General features: G+C 35.2%; 1 protein-coding gene across 1 annotated transcript in view; it reads left to right on the plus strand.

The window, feature by feature from the left end:
* Positions 1-20,011, plus strand: part of TRHDE (thyrotropin releasing hormone degrading enzyme) — a gene marked incomplete at its 5' end in the record, with an annotated part of 371,592 nt that overhangs the window by 231,059 nt on the left and 120,522 nt on the right. The window contains one exon of the mRNA XM_081311312.1: positions 15,712-15,777. Coding sequence (XP_081167438.1) covers positions 15,712-15,777 — 66 coding nt within the window. The remainder of the gene's footprint in view (positions 1-15,711; positions 15,778-20,011) is intronic.

Genomic DNA, 20,011 nt, shown 5'->3' on the forward strand with positions numbered 1-20,011 from the left:
GTCATCAAATTTAAAAACTTTCTGTACTGTAAAGAAAACCAAGAATGTGAACTGAGGACCTGCAGGATGGGAGAAAACATTTTCTGCTCTTCTGAAAAAGGATTAAAATCTAGAATATATTAAAGCTGTTTTCATCAGCTTTTTCACTGCAGTGACCAAAAGACCTAACAAGAACAATTTTAGATCAGGAAAAGTTTATTTGTGGATCATGATTTTAGAGGGCTCAGTCCATAGATGGCCGACTCCAGTCCTCAAGCCTTGATGAAAGGCAGAACATCATGGCAGAAAAGTGAGGTGGAGGAAAGCGGCTCAGGGCATGACCACTAAGAAGCAGAGAAAGAGATCCTCTCAACAAGAACAAAATATACAACCCAAAGTTATGCCTCCAGAGAGGTACCTCCTCTAGCCACACTCAACCTGCCTATGATTACATCCAGTTAATGACAATCAGGGGATTAATGTACTGATTAGTTTAAAACTCTCATGTCTTAATAGTTTCATCTCTAAACTTTCATGCATTGTCTCACACATGAGCTTTTGAGGGACATCCCATATCTAGAACATAACATTTCAGCCACGGCCCCTCAAATTGTATGTTCATCTCACAATGCAACATGCATTTAGTCCATTTCCAAGAGTCTGTAGAATTTCAACAGTTACAGGATTGCCCAAAAGTATAAGTCCAAAGTCTCTTTTGAGATTCAAGGCAAATGTTCAGGGTGAGTCCCTATAAAAATCAAAAGCAAGTTACACGCATCCAGTATATAAAGGGACACAGTAAACATTCCCATTGCACATGGGAGAAATAAGGGCATAGAAAGAAGGATGGGACCAAAGCAAACCCAAAATCAAGCCGGCAAAGAAGTTCACGTCCAGCATCTGGGGTACATGGCATCATGATGCTCTCTCTTGTGTAACTCTGCTCCTGTGGATTTGCAGGTTGCAGCCCACGTGGCCTTTCTGTTCACTTGTTTCTGTTCAATTCCTGCAGCTTTCCTCATCAGATGTTCCTTGTTCCTCGCATCTCTTAATCTCAGGGGGTCTCCACTGCAGCATCAGCTTCCTTTTCACTTCTCCATACTTTGCCCTCTCAGGGGCTTCCCACAGGGACTCAGACCATGCTGAACTTGGTCTGGCCTCTGAGGCCTTCCTTTGCAATCCTGGTGGAAACCTCCATGACCCCGGAACTCCAGCATCCTGTGCTCCTGGAGAACCAGCACCATGTGGTTGATGTCAAGGTCTGTCACCATTTTGAGTAGTAGTCAAGCCTCCTAGGACCGTGACCCAGCAACCTCTGACTGCCCCAGTCTCTGTGCATGCTGAAACAACTTCATAGGTCCCCCTGTGCAAGCAAAGTGTCCCACTGGTTTCTTCTTAAAAAAAAAAATTCACTTTTACATCCTTGAGCCTTAGATGAGTATGGTCTGGCCAATTCCTGAGATGGCCTCAAGCTATCTTTACTATTGTTTCCAGTTCAAGTATTTAGTATTTTTAGCAGCTCTGCTTTCTTTAACAACCACACCTTTCTCAGCCCCAATTTTACTCAAAAGTTTTCTGGCCAAATCCTACCTGTCTACAGTTACCATCCAGTTAATCCCTATCAGTGACTTAATGTCCGATTAGGTTAAGGTTCTCATAACACAAATTTCTTAGACAAAATGCAAGTCTTTCTGCTTTGCTTTATGTTCCCAATTATCACAGTAAACTTGGCTAAAAGCCACCAGTAATTTCCATGCCACTGCCTGAATATTATGCTGCCTACAAATTTCTTCCCCAAGGTTAAGAAGTTCATTACCTTTAAATTCAGCATCACAGAAAATCTTAGAACCTGGGCAAAATGCAGACAACTTCTTGGCTAGAACATAACATGGATGGCCTCTAGTCCAATTTCAAGTGTAGTCTTCCTTCTCCTCTGAAATCTCAGGAGGTCAAACTTTACTATGTATAGTCTATTAGCATTCTGGTCTTCTGAACCCCTAGCAGAATTTCCCATCAAGGTTCACTAAAATAAAACATTCTAAACCTTTACTGCTTGCATCTTTTTACTTTCCAAAATTCCTCCAACAAATTCCAAAATATTCCAGAAGCTGCTAAACCACACGGTCAGGTTAGTCACAGCAAGGACCCCACTCCTTGTTCCAATTTTTGTTTTAGTCAGTTTTTTTGTTGCTGTGACAAAAAGACCTGAAAAACAGAATTTTAGTAAAAGAAAGGTTTTCATGGGGCTCATATTTTCAGAGGTCTCAGTTTATAGATGGCTAACTACATTGTTTTGGGCATACAATGAGGCAGAATATCACTGCAGAAGGGTATGTTTATAAAGTAGTTTCTGAATTACTTCCAAATATTTGAGTATTCGACATTTTGACTATTAGTTGCAAAAATAATCCTTAGATTATTCAGAAAATATGCATTTTAATAAATAATTTATTAGAGGTTAGTACTATATTATAATTTTAAGACAAAATATCCAATCAACACTAAAATTTCATTATGCCAATGTTGATGCCTAATGTACCATTTATTATTGTTTGCATAATAAACCACATTTACTTGAATCATCACCATTCAGCTAAAACTAGCCATACCACTTTAAGACAAGTCAAGCTTTATATTAGACAGAAGTTGGAGAAGTGTTTTGTATTCCAAATGTATCTAAAACCTAAATTGTAATGATCTTGTTAAGTATTTAATTTGTGACATTTGCTGGCACAATATTATAGAAGCATCTTTTAAAAGTCTCATTTATGTAGCACATTTGACATGCCTTGTTCACTAACATGAATTCATGTTGTGTTTTCCTTAATACACGAAATTTCATGTGGCTTTCTAGCTGTGATTGTCTAACAAGAAACAATTGTTCTACAATAAGTGACGAGTTATCATTTGTTGGCTAATATTCAAAAAACACAAATTATATGGATATCTTTGTAAAATTATTTTACAGCATGTTGTTCTTAAATTCAAAATATATTTGGGATTGGGGAATGTTTAGATTTTTAAAAACAAGTGTGTCGCCTGAAAGTCCTAAAAGAAAATGAATTTGCTTTATTTATTCAACACTGCTATTGGTTTAGTACACTTCAGCCTTCAACTGGATCCAGACATAAACAAAATAAACATTTTTTATCATTTACTGCTATACAGTTGCTTATTAATACCTTCACATTTTAATAGGAATTAGGATATATTCAATACTAAGTGGTTTTTAAAAGAAAATTATTCAAAAGATCTTAATTGTTTAAAGGGTTATATTTGAGTATCTGGATAATTTAATTCAATTTATTTTTCTTTTACTCTACTACATAAGTTCATTTTAAATAAAAAAAAAAGGAAAGTGAATTGTAGCACCAAAATACTGCCAGAAAGCTTTAAAATGGATCCTAACTTAATAGAACTACTAGACCTTAGGAGGAACAAGAAATTTCTATGAAACATGGGAGTCTGAACTTAAATGAAATTAATGATATGTTTAGATTAGAAATCATCCCAAAGATTTATATTTGTCATTTATGAATAAAATATTTTGAAACATACAGAGAGTTTTGGTCAGATATACACAACTCAAAACCAAGTTTAACAAATGTTATCTATTATCTTATTAAATAATCTTATGGTTTATTTCAAATAAATAAAATATTAGAGTTGAAACCCTCTAATCCCTTTCCTTAGCTCATGTCCCTTCCCAGAGAAACCATTAGACAGACTGCTCTAGTTTGAATCTGGGATGTCCCCAGAAGGTCCCTGTGTTAAAGGCTTTGTCGTATAGGGAGCAGTGAAACCTGAAGGCAGGCCACCAGACCCTATCTCTTACAGGAAATAGAACCCAGGTTCCTTCCTCTTCCTCTCAGTCTTGCTTCCTAGCTGTTAGGTAAATGGTTTTGCTCTGCCATGTGCTCCCACCATGATGTGCTGCTTTGCCACATGCCCAGAAGCAAGGAACCAATCCATCATGGCCTGAAACCTCTAAAACTGTGAGCTAAAATAACCCTTTTTTCTTTACTAGTTAATTTTCTCAGAAATTAGTTGTAGTAATAGAAAGCCAAGTATCACACAGACTTAACTTCATTTCAACCATATGTTGTTACACATATCTCAGTTATGAATCTTTACTGCCACATGATATAAATAAAGGAAAATTTGTAAATTCATCTTCATATTTGTTTCAGTCAGCTTTTTTGCTGCTATCAGTAAAAGATCTGACCAGAATAACAGTAAGAAGGAAGAGTTTACTTGAGGGCTAATGGTTTCAGAGATCTTGATCCATAGAAGGTTGGCTCCATTCCTCAGGGCTCCAGGTGAGGCTGAACATCATGGCAGAAGAGTGTGGCAGAGGGAAGCAGCTCACATTAGGAAGCCCGCTCTCTAGATACAAACGTATTCCCAAGGCCACACCCAATTCCTACCCCCTACAGCCACATTCCACCATCTCAGTTAATTCCATCAGGGATTAACTCACTGATTAGGCTAAGGCTATACCCCAGGCATTTCTCCTCTAAACTTTCTTGCATTGTCTCACATGTGAGCTTTTGGGGGACACCTCACATCCAAACCATAACAATATTCATGGACTTAAGTTTGTTTGCAGGTTTTTTTCTATTAGGAGCTATTGAAATTATATTGAGAAACAGTGTTGCAAATGGCGTTTCTACACCTGTCCTTGTGTGCATGTGTGTGTTTTCCACTGTGTATATACCTGATAAGTTGTAAGGTACATGCATCTACATATCCAAGGTCAGTTAAATAATTGCTATAGATAGCTAATTCTTACTTTCTTATCTTTCTTTTCTTCTCATTCTCATCTGATGGTTCTGCTTTTGTTTCGTTGGAATAATAGGAACATAAATCAGTGTTCTCCCACCTCCAAACCTATACATCTCATCTGTCAGTTCACAAACTCAGTGTTTCCTGTGAAAGCAGATGAATTCTGTGACATGATATAACATTATACTGGGCGATGCCTCCACTGTGTGTGTGGTCATTTCCTCTATGCTCTACAGGAGTACATTGCCCTTGCAGAGATGTCTCTATTCTCCCGAACCATCCATGTTTCCTTCTTTACTCAAGTACTCTTAGCTGCATAAATTATATTTTGATCTTAATAAATATTTCCTTGACTTATATCTAGCCAGATTATTTCTTTATATCTTTATGCTCTTTCAGCGCAAAACCCCACAATTCCTTCCTTCCTCTTCTCTTTGAAAATTGCTATAATTATGCTTTTATTCTTACTACTTAACCAAACCTATCTTCCACATTGCAAGATCTAATTAGTCTTTATCTTAGTTACCTTGCCTTCTCAAGAACATTTTAAAGTGATGATTATTCTCTCCTTGAAACACTTTTTTTTTTTTTTTTTTTGTTTTTTGGTGTGTTGGTCACTCCTTGACCATGTCTCCTTCATTCCTTTGGATGAACTCAGTTGCTTTCTCAACCTCTAAATAATTGAAACATCCAGGGCCCATTCTTCAGTTATATTTTAGTCCTCCATGTATACTTTCTTTATATGGGAACCTGGAACTTCTATCCTCCCTCATGTGTTCTCTCCTCCTCTCCTCTCCTCTCCTCTCCTCCCCTCTCCTCTTCTCTCCCCTCCCCACCCCTCCCCTACCTTCTCTCTCTCTCTCTCTCTCTCTCTCTCTCTCTCTCTTACATTCTAGATTTCAAAATCCAACTGTTTGTGCCTGGAATACTCTTCCTGAGTTACTGATGTGACTTGCTTGTTCATTTGATTCCATCTCTGCTTAAATTTCAACTTATTAGAGAAATCTTACCCGATGCTTTTAAACTACACAAAATTTCAGGTCCTACCCTCCTTTAGCACTCTCTATCTCTTTATACTGCTTTATTTGTCTTCACAGCAATAATTGGTACTATTACCCTATTAGGTTGTTCATGGTTTATTAACTGCCTCTTGTCTAGAATTTAAACTCCCTGAAAGCTCTAGTTGGATTATGCTCAGCATCATTTTCAGGCCTTACAGCAGTGCCCAACACTGTTGGCACTCAACAATGGTTAAATTCACAAATAAAATACTGTTTAAATTTACCTTAGCAGGCATCCCATCCCAACAAGCATTTGGACTGATATGTATACTTCCAGCAAGTGGTTCAGGGGATTCTGTTTCCTCGCCTGTTCATTAATGCTTGATAGTGTTAACTTCTCAATAATTCCTTCTCCTAGTTTATGCCTGTGAATTACAATCTGACTGCTTTGATTCGTATTTCTTTCTTACAGAGTCAGATTAAATCTCTTTTATGTATTTATTGCCCTTTAGATTTCTTTTAGAATTTTCATTGTATATCCATTACTCTTTTTCAGTGAAAATGTTGTTTTTAAAACCTTTTTTGTTTCTTATTCCTTTTAATCATTGATTGATGAATGCTTCCTTTTTAAAATTCTGGATACTAATCTTGGTTGATAATAATACTAGAGTTTATCTTTTAACATATAATGTCATTTATCATATAGACTTTTAAGTTTAGATGTAGTCTGCTCATTTTCTCATTATGTTTAATATTTTTTGTTTTGTTTATGTATCGTTTGTTATCCTAATTCATAAAGATATGCTTTTGCATTTTCTCCTAATACTTTGAAGCTTTGCACTTTACATTAAGGTCTTTAATGATCATTTATGTATTTATTCTTGTTGTTTCTTTGTTTATGTCATAAGATGAAATGTAATTTCATTTTTGTTTGGATTATCAGTTGTCCCAGTATTATTTTTTGAATTCCCAGGCCTTCCTTCACTGGTATATAATATCTCTATCAGCTATCAATGACATCAGTACTGGTTCACTTGAAGATAGTCTCCTACTCTATATGTTTTTCTGCTCCCACATTACTGTCTGAGTTCTAACCACCATAAGTTTATAGATTTGTTATCATAAGTAATGATTCCCTCATCTTTTTTATGTCAAAATTACTATTGGATTTTTGCAAATTCATATGAATTTTCAGATGAAGACCATTTCTGGAAAAAAACTATCTTAAAGGATCTATATGATTTTGTAATATTTGATATAACAACTCTTTCTTTTTTTAATTAACTTATTTTTTATTTATATATAACAGCAGAATGCATTACAATTTCATCACATGTTAGTGATTTGAGTTTTCTCTCTCCTTCATCAGCATGGCTACAGGTAGCTTATATGATATGACCTACAGATAGCTATATTACTGAGAAAATCCCATATAAACTTATTAGTGATTTACATAAAATAATATAAATTACATAATTAAAGAATATATTATTTCAGAGAGGAGCAGCACATTCTAACATTGTCGTGGGAAGTTTCATATCTTAGTATGGCGTTCCCTGTGCATTTAATAATGTAGAGGACTTAAAATATTGGACTGAAGAGGAATATCACTGCATTTAAAGTAAATAGCATGACTAAAATATGAGGGTATAAGTAATGTTCACGTGATAATGAGATGAGCTTAATTTGAGTAGAAGCTGATTATTTGGTTATTTTGAATAATTGTGGATTGGTAGTGGTGAGTCTCATTAGTTTTGATTACTAACATGGACTTTTTTTTTAAGTGAATGTTTTAGGGGGCAGGGAAATAACATAAATGATGAAAATGATGGTAAAGAAGATGATAACAATCACTGCATATTTTTGATTCCAAATCTTTATATGAATAATTTAAGTGAATTCATTGAGGTAGGTTTTAAAATGATTATTATTTTTAACTATTTTTAAATTATTAATTGAAGTAGTGTAGTTGTCATCACCATTATCGTTATCATTATGTTCTGTCAGTACTTAGGTCATGTAACATGTCTTGGTAGATGACAGAGCTAGGACTTTTAGCAGACATTATGCTTCTAAAGTAATTATAGGATTAGTCTGATGTGACCCACAGGATGGATTTGTGAGGGTTAGAATGCATCTGGGAAGAATGCATTAGGAAGCTTTGAAATAATTCAGCCATGTAGAGATAGAGGCCTGGCCTCAGGAAGTAATAAATCAAAGAGGACTTCAAGGTTTTGAGCATGGGCAACTGAAGCAACCAAGCATTGATTCTGTTTTCTGGGGTGAATTAATTTTCTTCCCCTTTTCCTTCTTTTTCTTTTTTCATTCTATTCTCATTCCTGTTGTTTTTGACAATTTGTGAGTGGGAGATATTCAGGATTAGGTATTTTATATTTTTTAAATATTTATTTTTTAGTTGTAGTGGTACACAATACCTTTATTTCACTTATTTATTTTTATGTGGTGCTGAGTATCTAACCCAGGGTCTTGAAGGTGCGAGGCAAGTGCTCTACCGGTGAGCCACAACCCCAGCCCTGGTATTTTCTACTTCATGTGCTAAATATAACTAATAATATATTATTTAAAAAAAGAAAAAGAAAACATACTTTTGAAAAACCATGCAGGTTTAAGATATGCTTTTACTCCAGACTAAAAGATATTCTTCATTAACTAATTGTTAGAACATTGTAGTGACTCCATACATGTCCAAGTTCAGTGCAGAGACATCTTTTAGAAATTTACATCTTAAAAGTATTTGGATTGAGAATTGTGTTAGTTTTGCATTGCTGTGACCAAAACACCCAACAAAAACAACTAAGTGGAGGAAATGTTTATTTGGGAGCTCATGATTTCAGAAGTCTCAGTCCATGGTCAGCTGAGTATATTGCTTTGGGCCCGATGTGAAGTAGCAAATTATGGCTGATGGGTATGCAGAGGAAAGCTGATTTACCTTCTGGCAGTCAGGAAGTAGAGAAAAAGAAAGGGGAAAGGGCTTCAGGGAAGATGTACCACCCTTCAAGGGGATACTCCCAATGGCCCACTTCCTCTAGCTATGCCCCCCACCAGTACCACCCAGTCAGCCTCTTCAAATTTGAATTGAATGATTTGTTTACCGCTCACATAATCTAATACTTCACCTCTAAATATTACTACATTAACACAGGAACTACTGGGGGAATACCTTATATACAAACCACACAGAAAATAACAAAAAATTCTTATTCACAGCTTTCTTTGTTTGTCAAAGAAATAAACAAGTGAGTGGATGAGTCTGGAAACAGGTCCCTGTAACCACTATACCTGTGGAACATTGAGCAAATTATCTAATTGCTTCATCTAGGACTCTTCCATATGTAAACTAAAAATAATGATGCATTATTTCTTCTCTGCTCCTACCTAAGAGCAGAGCAAACTATAAAGCAAACACATTTGAAGTATAGCAAATTTACTAGCTACAGACTCCTTGAGAGGAATAAGAAGGAGAAGATCCTACTGTTTTGGTATATATATTTCTAGTTACTAGAGTGCACTAAAAATTGATTTATTTCAGTAACTTATTACTCAATGGTTGGTTTCTACTTGTATGGACCTCTGTACTGGAAACTACCCTGCATGAATTCAGATCTTTTAAGAAGCAGACACCATGGTATATAAAGGTATTCTTGTTATAGGAACTGGAGAAGGTTGGAAGACCACATTGCAGGTGATAGCCAATGTAAGGAGAGAGGAGGAAGGGGCACTGGGATGGAAGAATTTCCGATTGCAGAGCTATTGCAAGAAACATTCATCCAGACCAAGGGGGACTCCTCTGCTTAAGATGCCTATTGGAGGAGTTTCCTCCTTCCTTGGAATAGGCTCACCTCTCTTAGCCTGTACTTCTCAGCCATGGGCTGGGAGTATGCTAAGGAACCTGTGGTCATCCTGGTGGAAATGAAGATGGAGGGAGCAGATGTAGGAAATCTGAATAGCATATTTTTACCCCTGCCACATCCACATACAGCATTTGACAAAACTCTCAGTTTTCAACTTTGGTAGCCTTCTGTTTTCACTGAGCATATGCTAAACTAGCTTTCTGTATCTTAGCCCATAAACACATTCTACTCTAGTAGCTCATCTATGTCTTCTGTCTCATCCTCAATTCTGAAAATATTGGTTTGACATTTCAACCATGTCTCATTGAACTAGCTTTCCCTTCATCTGTAAGCATGCTACTGATTCAATTTTTTTTTATTGGTTGTTCACAACATTACAAAGCTCTTGACATATCATACTTCATACATTAGATTGAAGTGGGTTATGAACCCCCAATTTTACCCCAAATGCAGATTGCAGAATCACGTCGGTTACACATCCACAATTTTACATAATGCCCTATTAGTAATTGTTGTATTCTGCTACCTTTCCTATCCCCTACTATCCCCCCTCCCCTCCCCTCCCTTCTTTTCTCTCTACCCCATCTACTGTAATTCATTTCTCTCCTTGTTTATTTTCCCATTCCCCTCACAACCTCTTATATGTAATTTTGTATAGCAATGAGGGTCTCCCTTTATTTCCATGCAATTTTCCTCTTCTCTCCCTTTCCCTCCTATCTCATGTCACTGATTAATGTTACTCTTTTCTTCCTAGTCTTCCTCCCTGCTCTGTTCATATTTGCTCTCATTATATCAAAGAAGACATTTGGTATTTGTTTTTTAGGGATTGGCTAGCTTCACTAAGCATAATCTGCTCTAGTGCCGTCCATTTCCCTGCAAATTCTATGATTTTGTCATTTTTTATTGCTGCATAGTACTCCATTGTGTATAGATGCCACATTTTTTTTTATCCATTTATCTATTGAGGGGCATCTGGGTTGGTTCCACAGTCTAGCAATTGTGAATTGTGCTGCTATGAACATCAATGTGGCAGTATCCCTGTAGCATGCTCTTTTAAGGTCTTCAGGGAATAGTCCAAGAAGGGCAATCTGATTCAATTTGAGTAACTCTAAGAATTCCTTTGCTCTGTTCTTGTTTTGTCCAGTGTTTTTAGAAAAAGCCATGTGACTATTTTTGATTTGGGATCACAAGAACATAACCTACATTGGTTAAGACTATGGACTTAAAATTGTATATAAGTGGGTTTCTAATTCTGACCCATTGCTTTCTATCTGGGTCAATTTCAATAAGTAATATAATCTTTTAAACCTCAATTTTTCTGATAAAACAAATAAAGATATAATTTTCCTTATGATATTGTGAATATAGTATGAATAGTTGCTTCATGAATGGCAAATACATCATTAATAATTTTTACTAGGGCTTATGGATTTTCTACATGTTTCCACATTTTTTTTTGTTTTTACTTCTGATTACCTTTTCCCTTTAGTTATTTCAAACCTAGTTCAACTCTTTCCAATGAATGTAATCTCAGGACCACTTTTATGTTATTGGGAAGTGACAGGCCATCAATCATCTGTTATTTTTTTTTTTTTTTTTAGAAAAAAAACAATGTTCCAGGAGCTGCTTTGGGTGGTGTGTCTATAAGGTTGGTCAGACAGACCAAGTTTCCACCTGGATGGAGCTTATAGTCTATTCTGTACAATATATTTCTTTAACTTCTATACTTTATACTTCAAAACTTCTTATTTATCCTTATTCCCCTTTTTTCTGCCTTAGTTTTGTCTCAAAGAAGACAGTCCTTATTCTTTTCCAATAATAACATAAATTTTCTTCTTAGATCTCCCTGGATCTTACTCCAGCAACTCTCTTGATCTTATGTGTCTATGGTCTGTATCTCCACTGGATGATCTTTAATTGCACAGAATTTTCTTCTGTATTAAAAAAAATGAGCCTCATGTGAACATGCTTCTAGCTTTTTCTTTCTTTCTTTCTGTATTAGTCAGTTTTACATCACTGTGACCAAAATACCTGACAAGAACTACTTAAAGGAGTAAAAGTTTTTTAGGCTCATGATTTCAGAGGTCTCAGTCATAGATAGTCAAGTCAAGTACTCTGGGCCCAAGGGGAGGCAAAAAGAACATCATGGCAGAGGGTATAGTAGAGGGACACTATTTACTCATGGCAGCCAGGAAGCAGAGAAGTGGGGGAAGGGCCACGAGGAAGATGCACCTTTCCAGAGCATGCCCCCAATCACAGCCAGACCCCACCTGCCTACAATTATCACCCAGTTCATTTATGTTAGGATGGACTGATAGGTTATGTTCTCTTGGTGATTGCATCACAGCAATCCCCTCTTATGCCTTTAATCATAATATTCCTCTGATTTTGATTTTAATGTTTGCATTCCCTTCACTGGTTCGACCTGCGCCTCAAATGGCATATTTTTGAAATGAATATTATCATATTCACCTAATAAGCACTTTCTTCTGAATTACATGTATCTGTTAATATCATTTGCCTATCACTCAGGCTTTAGATTCAAACTGATCTTTGTTTTATTTACTAAATCTAACTCTGGATTTAGTCCTCATTGCTCTCAGTGCTTTTGGTTATTTTACTTCCTTCCTGATGCATCATATTTAAGTCCTGAATTTTTATTTTCATCACTTTTACAAATTCCTTAGTCCTGGTACTCAAACTTATGTAAGAGCTACCCCAGTCTTATTTTCCATCTCATCTGCCACCATCTAGTTTCATGTTTGTGTCCTCTGTATACTCTTCCTTGTCTTTTCCTTCCACACCTGCCTGACCATGCAAAGGCCTTTCCTAATATACCAGGCAAATGCTCTCTGATTATCCTTCCAGGTCCAACACAAATGCTCCCTCTTTAGACCCTTCATCTCTCCAGGTGTAACCTCTCCCACTTCAGAACATAGCAGGACATTTTCTTTCCTATGACATTCATCTTATATTGCTTTCAGTCTCTTCTCACTTGTGAGGTTTTGAGTTCTTGAGGACAGAAAATTGAACCATTCCTATTTATATTCTACAGGGACACTGAACACATCACCTTACTCAATAAGCATATATTAAAGAAATAAATTAGTTGAGTAGATCTCCCTCTCTTCAAGAGTGATTATTTATCACTAAAGTACACCAAGGAGGTAATAAACTTATATCCTGGCTGAACACGTAGTCTCCAAGAATACTGAGTAATTGCTATGCTAACGGATAATTTCTGTTTCTCATTTGTTTACTGTATTCAAAAAACACTTCCTCTGAGTCAGGCACAGGGAGAGGTGATGCCAGTATTGCTGTCTCTAAGACTAATTGTGCATTACAATGTAAAATTTAAAAAAATAGGAACTTATATGAAGAAGGCATTTTAAATGCAGAAATTACTAAATGACAAATAGCTTTATAAGTATACTTTTTTTGTGGAATATTCTTTCTGAAACTTTAAGCAAAGCAGTTAATTATTCTAGTATCTCTCTGAACCTTAGTTTTGCAAACATTGTATTGGGTTTTCTTGACTAGTCTCAAAATTTAGAAAACCTTGTAGAGATCATATATCTACTTCCCATAAAGCTATACAGGCTGCCTTACTTGGGCAAGTGAGGATAAGCTGCAGTATTGTAAATAATGTTAGCTCAATGAGCAAAATTTTTAAATACGTAATGAAAGGAGATTCAGCATTTCCTTTTTAGACAGTTTGTAATGAGCTATGCCTGTGTTATATGCTGTGATCTTTGTGATAACCCCTGCATAGTAGGTACTTAGTATGTGTTGGCTAAATGTTGACAGTTAGCCCATCTCTCTATGAACTGCTATAAAAGAGGGACTTAAAAATTGAGCTTCCATGAAAAAAAAAAAAAAGATTGGTTAAGTATGGACAAGTGTATGCTGCTCCAGAGAACATTAAAATGTTCAAGTGAGCAACATATTTCCTACATGTTAGTTGAATTGTACAATGTAATAATATTAAGGAGTTCAGTAATGTTCTATAACTTTGAATATTGATTGTATTTCTAGGTTTTCTTTCCTGTTAGCACCTTGCTCAGCTTAACTCAGACAGGAAAATTGGTCCATTCTTTATGATTAGAAGGTATTCTTTTGTCATTAGACCATGCCAAATTGATAGTTTTTATAGCCTGACAAGAGACCAGAGACCGAGTCATCATTACCTAGAGGGGAGCACTTAAATCATCTGAAGATGGATATTCTGTTCTGAAGGAAAATTTGAGTTGGCTGCTTGAGATTCTAAATCTTACTCCTCTGGTGGCAAGGGTTAGAGTTGCAGAAGAACTGACAGTTTCTACCCTCAGGGTGGGTAGATTAGATCAGAAAATGGATAGGAGGAGAGCTTGTCAAAGAAATTCAAGGAGCAGAGCTGATAAGTTCTAAAGGGATTTCTAACTCTGTCCCCAGATTGAATCATAAATGCTTATGTTTTATAGACTTACACAAGTGTGCAGAAGGTACAAGAAGAAGTGTAAGGAATTTTAAAAGGTGTGAGAAGAAAAAAAATATCAGTAAAGGCATTAAAACTCGGTGGTTTTCTACCTCATCATTTGGTGGTGATTGAATTTTTTTTGAGAGATAGCTTTAATGGTGATTGATTCATGGAGTTTGAGTCTTACATTGTATTAACGGCCCAAAACTATAGGAGATGATTTTAGTAATGAACAATGGAAATTCATTGAGGTATTTTTGAATTGACTGCAGCTGTGTGGTCCCAGACTGAATGAGTCTATACATGAGTCTTATTATGATTCCTTTGTGATAAAGAGACACCTTTGATCACTGTACTGTAAATATGCACCTGTTGGAATATCACCCTATACCCAATGACTATGTGCAACTAAAACATGTCAATCAAAAAAAGTTTCAAAAAGAAACACCTTGTAAAAAAGAAGTTACCACATGTGTGCATTTGTAATGAGCATGAAGTAGGATGTGAGTTCATAAAGGAATCCCCTCCAAATCCATTTTATCATTACATTTAAATTTTGCTGCTTATAATCTACTGCTCCATAGTTGGAACAACTTGGTGTGAACTGAAATATCTTCTTGAAGTCTTCTTTATATTTTACATACAGATTGTGATCGTTGAGGTTTAACAAACACTTATTAGAATGTTTCATATTGGTTACATGTCTACCTTTTTATACTAATATATTTTTATAATATTACGGAAATGGTTCTGAAGATTATGTAGGCTGTTTAAAGTTAGGGTTTTCTTTTATTACTCTAAATATTAATATTGATCACATATCTTTTGCTTATATATGGGTATATATGGCTAAATCCAGCTTCTAAAAGTAATAGGCAAGGATTCAAGTTATTAGACAGTTTGAAATAATAGCACTAGCTCATCCTTCTACTTAGTATTTTTCAGACCTAGTTTGAACTGCTTTATATATATTTACTAATTTAAGCTACAGAACAACCACATTAAATAGGAATATTATTACCTATACATTGTAAGAGAAAAAAAGGTGAGAACAGAGATGTTAAATAACTTTCCTGAGTGAAAATGGTGTGTGGAAGAACTGTGGTTTGAACCTAGGCAGTGAGATTTGCATGGTAGTCTCTGCTTTCTATTTCTATAACTAAATTATTCTTGGTTGAGTCAGGAGACAATAATTACCTATGTTACTTCAAAGCTATATTATAATATGAATATTTATGAACATAGGTATCTTTCCATTACCAGATTATGAGTTTGAGTATAGGAACCATGTTTTATTAACTTTGTTATATACAATATTCAATAAATTGTTAATTTCTCCTGAATTACAGCCTCAGCCTATTATTGACTAAAATATTCTGTCCAGGAGACTTCCACTTGGCAGTTGTAGGTTTTACACCCACAAAATTTTTAGATCCATAAACCAAAAAAAAAAAAAAAATGCTATTATTATCTCTGAGAAAGTGTTTCCAGGATTTTCTTGTTAAATATTTTTTAAAATAGTATAGAATGAATGAAAAAAACCCTATTTTTGGTTTATAATGACATTGTTAAATCATACTTGGTTGAATTTTTTTCTTTTTAATTCTCTTTCTTACAGGGTGCTGCTTTAATTAGAATGCTGGCTAATTTTATGGGCCATTCAGTTTTCCAGAGGGGTTTGCAAGTAAGTCTTTTTATTTGCTACTTTATATTTTCTTTTACATTTTTCCTTGTCAATATATTTGTTTTAGAATATTTCACAGTTTAGGACATTGGTAATAAAAAATTGCTGAAGCTAATGCAGAATCTTAAAGTAAGCAGTGTCTTTCTGTATGACAGACACTGGTTGCAGATAGAATATTCACAATATAAATTAACAAAACTTGAACCATGATATAATTTAGAATATTTAATTTGCATTTTCTAAATTGAAGTGATTTCATATATATCAGACATTAGACAATATAAATAAGACTTTGAGAAAGCCTACCATTCTTTTTTTTCATTTAAAGGTTTATATAATATAAAAACAAATTATGTTAACCTTTAATAAGTATATATATATATATATTTGAGAAACTCTTGGGGACATCCCTGTGATACTATTGCTGTTTTACTGTTGGCATACATAAGTTTTCATTTGTTCCATTGCTAATTTAATATTTTTATTTCAATTATAAAATACAATTTTTAGAAGAGAAAAATCAGTTTTATGATCTGCATTTTATAGTTTGTAATAAAAAAATGAATTCTTACAAGAGGAAAATTATGAAACTCTTTAAACACATACAAATATAGGAAAATGGAACTTTTTCCCAGTGAATCTGCTGGAGTAAATCATGTTCCTGGTAGCTGTGATTGATGAATTATTTATGATGCATTCTACTACTTAGAAGTGTCCTTTAAAGTAAATTGATGTTCACCTGAAATACAATTATGCTAAGACAGAGAGAGCAATCAATCTTATCTGTTCTTAGTACACTTTTCATTTTGAAATTTAAATAAACTACATCTGGGATCAGGTCATATTTTAGTCATATAATTCTATCTTTACCCAAAATAAACTGGGAGATAAAATACAAAGCAAGAGTTAAATATGTTATGACAAACTACACATACTTAATGCAACAAAGAAAAATATATAAATTTTTTTGAGGAATCATTTTCTGTTGAAAATATTTTTACACATTTGTTTCAGCAGGGGTTGAAATTTACTTTAATCAGCTCCTTCCATTAGGGACACCTTCAGAATAGCTGAATCCATTGAACTTACTTGCCGAGTGCTAAAGGCACTATTCTGATCACATAGTTGGGAAAACCTTTCTTTCTCAAGGAGTGCCCTCCATGAATATCAACTATCTGGAGGAATGTCCTTCCTTATCCCTACTCCTTTGTTTTTCCCCATTGAAGTTGTAGCATGACAGTTTCAGAAAATATCTAAGCTTTCATAAGGGCAGCACAAATTGAATTTGATTTCCTGGCAGCAAGTTGATGTGAAATCATTTTCTGTATACAATTTTTATTGTTTTTTTTTCCATCTGTGTGTATGGATTTGCTCAGCAGATTGAATAACTATAGTTATATTATTTGGAAAGGATTATTGTTCTGCAGCATTTTCCCTCATCCTGTCGTACTTCTTATGGTATGTAGAATATATCATTTTTAATGCATCCTTTTTCTCTGCCCCAGTCTGTTCAGTTGTATCTGAAACAGTTAGAATATACCCTCCAACTGCCATTAAACTTCCATTTGAAGCTTGTATTAATGTGTGCCTTTATGCTCTGATACTTGATTTGGTTAATTTTCAACTGAGGGACTCTATGTTTGTCAACATTGCATTTCATTTGCCTTGTGACATCTCATTGATCAGATAGATCTGTATCCTTCAGTACTTTGCTTGCAGCTTTATTTATACTCATCACTCAAACTGATTTAGTGTATCATCAGCAGTTTGGATTAGTTTACAGTAGATCCCTATGTCTAGGTGATAAATTATCATCTCTTGTGCATGAAGATATATGGGGTACATTTTGGAGATGACCTCCTGAACAGACACTTCATGTCATAGTGCTGAGTGGTCACAGAGTTGATATAATATGCTTCCCGTCCACAAGGCCCTGGGGAATCTTGGTTTACAAGTTGTTGAAAGAGCTAATCTGGGTTGTCAGCACTTACCTCTGCTGGAAAATCTATTAATTGTTTCTACATTAGCCATGGTTATTTCTGTGTTGACAAATGGAAGTTTATTATTTGCAAACAGACCCAGGATTGGATACTTATAGGAATAGGGAATCCCAAACTGCAAATAGTGTGTGTTTCATATATTTTTTCTTCCTCCTTTTTCACACTTATTTTCTTCCTTCTTTCCTTTTTTCCCTTCTTTACCCTCCTCCTCCTCCTCCTCCTCCTCCTCCTCCTCCTCCTCCTCCTCCTCCTCTTCCTTCTCCTGTGCTCAGACATTAGCCCTCAAATACAAATAATGTCATGGCAGTTTTTTTTCTGGATGAATTTCCACCTAAAATTCTTGTTGTCCTGAAATTTTGTGTATCTTTATGACCCATCATAAGCTTGTTTGGGAACCAGGCAAATATTGTTTACAAATACATATCCATACATATAAAAGAGGAAGGAAGTAGGTTTCTGGGCTAGCTTATTTATGCATGCCTTATTTATAAAATATCTGAATATAGATTCAACTGTATTTCATATTTTTATGTACTTTGTATGCAGTATATATTTTAAATTTCAAGTCAACCATATATTCCTCAGAACACAGGAACCCTAGAGAATTTTTGAGAATGCTTGTTTCTAATCATCATATAACACACTGGATAAGCTATTAGAAACCCTAGAGAATAATTTCATATGAAGAATCACAACTTTCCTTGCACTGGGGTTCTCAACACATTTTTGTTTAGTTATTACTTAAATGGTTCAGTCTTGCATTTTTTCTTAAAAAATAAATTATCCCCAAACTTTTTTGTAAATACAATGTATACACATACATAAAAATTAATCCTTTATATCACAAATAAATGTGCTTCAGTTTTAATATTTAAATTGTGGAACTTGGAATGAGTTGAACTTGAACCCTTCTGTGGTTGATTGTGTGTGCCACTCATAAATAATGTATTTTTAAAACATAAAAGTAATTGTATTTTATCAAACTCTACATATCTACTGTCTGCATAATCTATTTTACTAAATAATAGCAGACATATTTTGGGAACCTTGAGGCAATAGAATAATTGGGGAAAATAATTCTCCTTTCTACTTCTAATTAATGCTGGGCCTTCCACAAGCCACTAAATCTCTCTTGGCCTCTTGCTTGATGGTTATAAAATGCAAGACTAAGACTCCAGGAATCTTGCCATCTTTCCATTCTCAGAATTTATTTAATGTGTTTACTAGTTAGACAATTTGGGTTTGATATCTTTAATTTGGGATTGTTTTTTAATTTGATGAGAAAAATTATAAACTAGATGAGCAAGAGTGATTCCCTGTTCTTGAATCTTTAAGGAATCATCTGAATATTAAGACTGTATGGGCTTCAATGTATGCAGTACTATAATAGTAGTCAAATCAGACCAGGATTTGTTGTCACAAAGAGTTTTTGCTAGTAATATGATTCATTATGTCAGTGTTAGGAAATGACTTGGAATATCAATTTATTTTCATATTTGTCTCTAATACTGTTTTTGTCAGCTTTTTTTTTTTTCTGCTGTGACTAAAAGACTCAACCAGAACAATTGTAGGGGAAGAAAGGTTTTTTTTTTAGGGGCTCATGTTTTCAGAGGTCTCTGTCCATAAGTGGCTGGTTCCATTCCTTGGGGCTCAAGGTGAGGCAGGACATCATGGTGGAAGAGTGAGGCAAAGGGAAGCAGCTTCTGATCTGGTGATCAGAAAGCAGAGAGAAACATCCCCACTTGCCAGATACAAATATGTACCCCAAGGCCACACCCCAATGCCCCACCTCCTCCAGCCACATCCCGCCAGCCATCAATTACCACTCAATTAATCCCATTAGGTGATTGATTCACTGATTGGGTTAAGGTTCCTACAATCCAATTATTTCTTCTCTGAACTTTTCTTGCATTGCCTCACACACGACCTTTTGAGGGACACCTCACCCCCAAACCATAACAAATACTTAAAATTTTTTATGATTAAACTACAGTTGTCTCAGACAACATTTACTTAAAGACTTTCTGATATTTATTGGCAATTTTTGGTGCATATGTTATGATTCCTTGTGATTCCTAAGGTGAGAATTCTGCTTACACTCTCCAAATCTGGAATTGACTGTACCGACACTAGGATAGTATTGACATGTACTGGTGGTTGGTCTTGAGGACAGTTGTCATCTCCCTTGGTGAGTGTCATTCCAAGGGACAAACAAGGAGAACTTCACTTTTTCA

Source organism: Spermophilus citellus, assembly GCF_964194105.1.
Source record: "Spermophilus citellus genome assembly, chromosome: 10".
Lineage (NCBI taxonomy): Eukaryota > Metazoa > Chordata > Mammalia > Rodentia > Sciuridae > Spermophilus > Spermophilus citellus.